At 44.1% G+C, this 7,500-nt stretch overlaps 1 protein-coding gene across 1 annotated transcript in view; it reads left to right on the top strand.

Annotated features, from left to right (window-relative positions):
* Positions 1-7,500, top strand: part of LOC113636068 (voltage-dependent calcium channel gamma-2 subunit-like) — a 72,314-nt gene that overhangs the window by 51,474 nt on the left and 13,340 nt on the right. Inside the window, exon 2 of the mRNA XM_027135961.2 lies at positions 1,902-1,985. Within this exon, the coding sequence (XP_026991762.1) occupies positions 1,902-1,985 (84 nt within the window). The remainder of the gene's footprint in view (positions 1-1,901; positions 1,986-7,500) is intronic.

Genomic DNA, 7,500 nt, shown 5'->3' with positions numbered 1-7,500 from the left:
TGACCCGAGAAGTTCGGATAAGCGGTAGAAAATGAATGAACGAATAAATATTATTTCCACTTCGCACCGGTAACATTTAAAGGGCCAGCGTATTACTTCAGTGGACAGAATCGATACACACCTCATATGTAATACATTTAAAACAGGACTCGTAACCAGTGTCTTGAGGAATACAACAGCTTTTGCTACCTGGTTACATTGTACACACTCTTTCACTTGTGTTAGTCGCCTTCGCTGTTTCTTCTGCAGGTACAAACGTAATATAACTAACAAATACTGGAATTAGCGTTATTAAAATGATGAAAAGATAAATCACACAACTCGTCTGAGCCCAGGATAAGCTGGTAGCCCCGCCCCCTTGTGCTACGTAAGCAAAGCTGCGAGTGTGGAGTGCACGAACTGTCCAACTATCAACAGCTGAACAAGTGAATCATTCTTCTTTTTCCTGTCCTTCTTCTTCTTCTCCTGCATCTTCTTCTTTCCCTTCTCATCCCCCTCCTTCTCCTCCTGCTTCTCCTCCTCCTTTTTCTTCTTCTTCTTCTCTTCCTGCTAACCCTTCTTTTCATCCTCCTCCTCCTTCCTCTCTTCCTGCTAACCCTTCTTTTCATCCTCCTCCTCCTCCTTCTTCTTTTTCTCTTCCTGCTAACCCTTCTTCTCCTCCCACTCCTCTTCCTCCTCCTCCTTCTTCTGCTCCTCCTCCTTCTTCTCATCCTGCTAACCCTTCTCATCCTTCTCCTCCTCCTTCTTCTCTTCCTGCTAACCTTTCTTATCCTTCTCATCCTCCTCCTCATCCTCCTCCTCCTCCTCCTTCTCTTCCTACTAACCCTTGTTCTCATCCTTCCATAATAATAATACCCAAGCCACCCCACCACTCCGCCCCCCAACAGCCTCTTACTGCCTCCCCCCCCCCCCCCCTCATTCTCTCTACTGTGAACAATTATTCTCATTATAATCTAAGGGAGGAAGGAGAGAAAGGAGGGGAGAAGAAGGAGAAGGAGGAGGAGGAGAAAAGGGAGAAGGAAGAAGGGAGGAAGGAGAAGAAGGAGGAGGAAAGAAGAAGAAGAAGAAGAAGAAGGAAGGAGAGGAAGGAGGAAGAAGGAGGAGAAGAAAAGAAGGAAGAAGGAGGAGAAAAGGGAGAGAAGAAGAAGGAAGAAGAAGGGAGAGGAAGGAGAAAAAAGGGGAGGAAGAGAAGAAGAAGAAAAGAAGAAGAAAAAGAAGGAGAGAGAAGGAGGAGGGAAAAGGAGAAAGAAGAAGGACGAAGGAGGAGAGGAAGGAGAGAAAGGAGGAAGAGAAGAAGGAGAAAAGAAGCAAATAGGCAGAGAGAAAACGGAAAGAAGAAGAAGAATAATGAGAGGAAGGAGAAAAAGGAGGAAACAAAAAAGAAGACACGAAGAAGAAAAGAAGAAAAGAAGAATTATTAGAAAAGCGGCGTATAAACGAAGAAGAACTACTCCTCCTTCTCTTCCTGCTAACCCTTCTTCATCTCCCCCTCCTCCCCTCCTCCTCCTTCTGCTAACCCTTCTCCTCCCCCTCCTCCTCCTCCTTCTCTTCCTGCTAACCCTTCTTCTCATCCTCCTCCCCCTCCTTCTTCTTCATCTGCTTAGAATTCTCACACTATATATGCTACCCACTGGTAGAATAGAGCACAAGTATGCTATTTAGGATGCAGCTAATGGGCTACTTGATACCGTGCAGGTCGTTTTTAAACAAACTCGTCCAAAGCTCTTGGCCTGTACAGCTTGTCAGAGACTTCCTGTTTCTCTGGATATCTGCAGCTACTTCCTGTATTCTTCAGTTCATGTTCTGTTTTTTTTTTCCTTCATGTCAGGATGAAAAACTCTTAAAGAATCAGATGGTTGTTATATAAGTGTTCTAACTCGTGTCTACTTTCTCTCTATCAGGAACCTTCAAAGGACTCTGCAAGCAGATCGATCACTTCCCGGAAGACGCCGATTACAAAGCAGATGCCTCCGAGTACTTCTTACGTGAGTGCCGTTGCTGTTACTACGACACTAGGCGACTACCTGCGATGTGAAATAACTGATAGTGGAGGTTAGAACACTGATCTCTAGCTAGCAGATACTGGCTTCCTGCTAAAAATAAACAATCATGCTAACTAGCTCAAGGAGCTTTAACCGACCAGCTAGCTAGTTAGCAAGCTAACACTACTGTAGCAAGCAAAGGCACATGTGTTTGATAGCCTACCTGAGGAAGCTTAGCATTCGGAGAAGATTTACACTCACAAAGAATATTTGTGCTAACTACATCTATCATGAATAAATGATTACTAAACAAATAAAGACAGGAAAAGAACGTAAATAAACTAGAACCAAGACAATAAATAAACTAAAACTAAAAGAAAGGATTCGATAAAACGTGTCACACTGGCTGAATTTCTAGCGAAGTTTAAAGGCAGGGTCTCCGATTTTTGAAAGCCAATGTTGACATATAAAATCACCAAAACAAACACGCCCCTAAGCCAAACAGGTCCCACCCCTGTATCGATAGCTCCGCCCACACATACATACGTAACCCAGGCGACTAACAGAAAGAAACGTGTCTTTATCATAGCTGAAGGGAAGAACAATACGATTGTAGATAAACAAACAAGCAAAAATGCCACACAAGCATAATGATGTAAAGGACAAAGGCATATATTAGTTCTGTGTAACAAAGCAAAACCAACGTTACTCACCTATCGAGAAGGAAAAAAGCGCCTCGGCGTCTTAAGTAAAGTCGGCCACATATTCACAGGTCGGAGTTTCCCCGAGTCGATAACTCCTGAGCTAAATGCTGTTACTACACAAAACGCGGTTGTAGCTGCCTCTCTACATTACTGCGATAGAAAAGAGGTGTTATTTGTGTAGTAACAGCGTTTAGCTCAGGAGTTATTGACTCGGGAAACTCCAACCTGTGAATATGTGGCCGACTTCCTGCTCCTTCAGTTCTCTCCAGCGCTGGAAAGCTGATCCTATATTAACACGTCCTACTTCTTGTCCTTATCGTAAGTCTTTCTTCTCTTTCTTTCTTTGTTTTTATCCTCCATGTCGATGTTAAAACCGCTTTCTGCTAATGTCACACATGCGCACTGAACACTCTCTCCGCCCAGATTGACAAGCCCCGCCCCTTTCTGCTCATCGGCTACACGTTAGTTTTGATTTTGTTTATTATTCGGCCCGACTCGGTTTTCTGAAGCGTTTCTCAAAAATCGGAGACCCCGCCTTTAACAAAAGCTCGAGAGTCTCACCGCACCCCTATCACCACTGCATTGTGGGTAACGTAGGAGCCAAATGTTAACCCGACATTTCTGTTTGATCCCGATGTCTTTAAAGCTCACGTTACGTTTCAAGACGTAAAGTTTTCCTTTAAATGTTTTTGAAATGTTCCCTAACATTATTTGGGATGTTTTATCCCAGACTTTTATTCCATCCCGTGACACATATTATGATTTCTCAGTGACGTCATGGCTTTAGTGAAGCCCTGAATATTTGGGTCACATCCTCTAATTATGTCCCTGTTTACTCAGTATAACATCTGTCCTGTTTTTATTCCTCTCTTCCTTATATGGTCTTTGCTTCCTGTTCCTATTATTCTCACCTGTCGCTTGTTACGGCGGGTTGTCGAGTCTGATCCTAGATTAGATCATGAAGCTTAATGAAGTGAGTCGTATGTTTAATAACGTGCTTTTTCACACACTACTATGTCGTCATTTGATCCTTCTTTCTGTCCATACGTCGTTCCTGCTTTTTGCTCTTGCTGCAGTAATAATGCAATTATAGAGAAAAAAACAAGCCGAGACTTTTTTTTTACATAATAATAACCTTCGCTGAATAAAGCTTTTGAAAGCAAAACACTGCAGAAGGTCCCAGAGAGCATCTCGTTTTAATCTTAACGTTATTAAAGTCTAATTTGAATAGCATGACTAATCTCCACCTGAGCAGAGCGTCTGAAGGTCAGCCACGTTCATTCATGATGATTAAAGCGTATATGATCAGATCTCTGACAGTCACGGTCGACGATGGTGGCTCACGATGTGAAATAAACAGAAAGCTAAAATGACCATGTATGGGCTTGATCGGGTCTGATTGACGATGTGTGTGTGTGTGTGTGTGTGTGTGTGTGTGTGTGTGTGTGTGTGTGTGTGTGTGTGCTTTCAGCTGCGTTTACACAGACAGCAGTTTTATCTCCATAAGTCTCCACTCGCCGCACTGTGAAGTCGGTAGGATGCGTTCTCACTCCTACTGGTTGCCATAGAAACGAGGTTTACTAGCAGGTGACACAACTAAGGCTAAAATGAACCACATGCAAACGGATCAGAAATCACTGCATCGAGTCGCTCCGTATTTGCATGAAGCTCCACTAGTCGGCAACGCGCTCCGTCAGTCATGTGACAGGAAGTCAGCAGCTCTGGTTAAATAAAATACGCTACAAGTCGCTGTTTGTGTGGACCTAGCATTACATGTGTGTGAGTGTGTGTGTGTGTGTGTGTGTGTGTGTGTGTGTGTGTGTGTGTGTGTGTGTGTGTGTGTGTGTGTGTGAGTGAGTGAGTGAGTGTTTGCGTCCTCTCAATTTTTCAGCAATTGGACGAAAAGACTGTGATGCCCCAATGGCACGTGAATTAGGACACTTACATCCATAAATATTTCAGCCTCCTTCCTATATAGGTCAGGTCTCTCTCTCTCTCTCTCTCTCTCTCTCTCTCTCTCTCTCTCTCTCTCACTTTCTCTCTCTGTCCCTGTGTGTCTCTCTCTGTCTGTCTGTCTGTCTCTCTCTCTGTCTCACTTTCTGTCTCTGTCTGTGTGTCTCTCTCTGTCTTTGTCTCTCTCTCTCTCTCTGTCTCACTTTCTCTCTCCGTCTCTGTCCGTGTGTGTCTCTCTCTCTATCTATCTCTCTCTCTCTTTCTCTCTCTCTGTCTGTCTGTCTGTGTCTCTCTCTGTCTTACTTTCTCTCTCTGTCACTGTCTGTGTGTGTCTCTCTCTGTCTTTGTCTCTCTCTCTCTCTCTGTCTCACTTTCTCTCTCCGTCTCTGTCCGTGTGTGTCTCTCTCACTCTATCTCTCTCTCTCTTTCTCTCTCTCTGTCTCTGTCCGTGTGTGTGTGTCTCTCTCTGTCTGTCTCTCTCTGTCTCTCTCTCTCTCTCTCTGTCTGTCTGTGTGTGTGTGTGTCTCTCTCTCTCCGTCCCTCTCTCTCTGTCTCACTTTCACTCTCTGTCCGTGTGTGTGTGTGTCTCTCTCTCTCTCTCTGTCTGTTTCTGTCTCTCTCTCTCTGTGTCTGTCTGTGTGGGTGTGTGGGTGTCTCTCTCTCGCTCTCCATCTCTCTCTCTGTCTCACTTTCTCTCTCTGTTTGTCCGTGACTCTCTCTCTCTCTCTCTCTCTCTCTCTCTCTCTCTCTCTCTCTCTCTCTCTCTCTCTCTCTCTCTCTGCATCTTGTCCTCATTGCATGCTATGCACTGTACTATTTGTCCAATCTGGGGTTCAGCTCCCTGCAGCCTACATAAAGGGATTTATTACACAGGGAATTATTGAACTCTAGAAGTTTATTATTTATTTCATCTTACACCACAAACTGATTAATCGACAATTAAAGATTTTTTCCACAAGACAAGGTTTCATTTACGTTATAGCAGCTAGAAACAGTCGTAAGACATAAAGACGCGAGTCAGAAACCAGATGTTCTGCTGACTCCTCCTTTATTCTTTACATTTATTCTTTCTTGTTGAGTTTTTCTGAGCGCTAGAAAGCGTTTTAAAGTGATCTTATTGTTCACCGAGAAAATAATGACATCATCGTTGGTTAAAACATTCATTCATTCATTCATTCATGTTCTACCGCTTATCCGAACTTCTCGGGTCACGGGGAGCCTGTGCCTATCTCAGGCATCATCGGGCATCGAGGCAGGATACACCCTGGACGGAGTGCCAACCCATCACAGGGCACACACACACTCTCATTCACTCACACACTACGGACAATTTTCCAGAGATGCCAATCAACCTACCATGCATGTCTTTGGACCGGGGGAGGAAACCGGAGTACCCGGAGGAAACCCCCGAGGCACGGGGAGAACATGCAAACTCCACACACACAAGGAGGAGGCGGGAATCGAACCCCCAACTCTGGAGGTGTGAGGCGAACGTGCTAACCACTAAGCCCCCGTGTCCCCCTGAGACTAAAATCCCAGAGATAATTATTACCTTACCTATTAATCCTGACCCATTAATCCTGAATCCGTTAAATTAGGGTTGTTTTCTCCAGATGTTCAGAGCATTCTGCAGTTCAGATATAACCTAATTATATGGGATGTACAGTAAACTTCATGAAAAAGAGACGGGCTTGTTATAAAAGTGCACCGCTAAGTGTGTGAGGACTGAAGAAATGTCACACGACACCCTATAGGTCATATAGTGAGCGCTGTAGAACATCTGGAAGAGTTACTCAGCAAAAAAGATGGATGGACGGAGATGAAGGTCTTTTCATCGCTGTATTTTGTTACAATAAACTGAGCCGCTTAGGATGTAGATTTATCCCCATATTTATTTATTATTTGTTTGTTTGTTGTCAAAGCCAAGGGAAATAAAAAGGAAGTCACATGTGATGTCAGAGGAAATGACACTGGCTCTGAAGTTGCTCCAGAAAACATCCACGTAAGCGCTTTATAAAGGGAAAGTAAATCAGGCCAGTGTTGTCCATGAGCGTTTAGACTCGACATGCAGCCTGGAAACTGCAGTGCAGCTCAACACACACACACACACACACACACACACACACACACACTCTTACACACATACACACACACACACTTACACACACACACACACACACACACACACACACGCACGCACACACACACTCACGCACACACACACACACACACACGCATACACATACTGTACACACACACACACACACAAACACTCACACACACACGCACACACACACACACAAACACACATACACACATACTGTACACATGCACACACACGCATACACACACACGCACATATACACACACACTCACACACATATACACACACACGCACATATGCACACACACTCACATATACACACACACGCACATACACACACGCACACATACACACACACAAATTTATTTAATCACTAATTATAAACTACTAATCACACCCAAATCCACCCAAATGTTTATACAGAATATCTACAGACATTATTTTACAGAACTGTCATTACAGCACCAAAAAGTATTGGCACCCAGAGTAAAGAGATTAGAGATTAATTCTAACAGGTGAAATAAAAGTCTCACACTGACAGGTTTAACGAGCTGCATATCAAATAGATCTATTTTTGAATGTTATCTCTGCTCATCTACCACCTCCTTAACATCTCTCTTGCTTTCTCTCTCTCTCTCTCTCTCTCTCTCTCTCTCTCTTTCTTTTTCTCTGTATCCTTCTCTTTCTCACTATTTCTCTGTCACTTACACTGCGCGGGCGTGCTCGCTCGCGCTAGCGAGCGCGCGAGAGCGCGCGA

Source organism: Tachysurus fulvidraco, chromosome 15 (genome assembly GCF_022655615.1).
Source record: "Tachysurus fulvidraco isolate hzauxx_2018 chromosome 15, HZAU_PFXX_2.0, whole genome shotgun sequence".
Lineage (NCBI taxonomy): Eukaryota > Metazoa > Chordata > Actinopteri > Siluriformes > Bagridae > Tachysurus > Tachysurus fulvidraco.
This window is presented reverse-complemented; position numbering and strand designations above follow the sequence as displayed.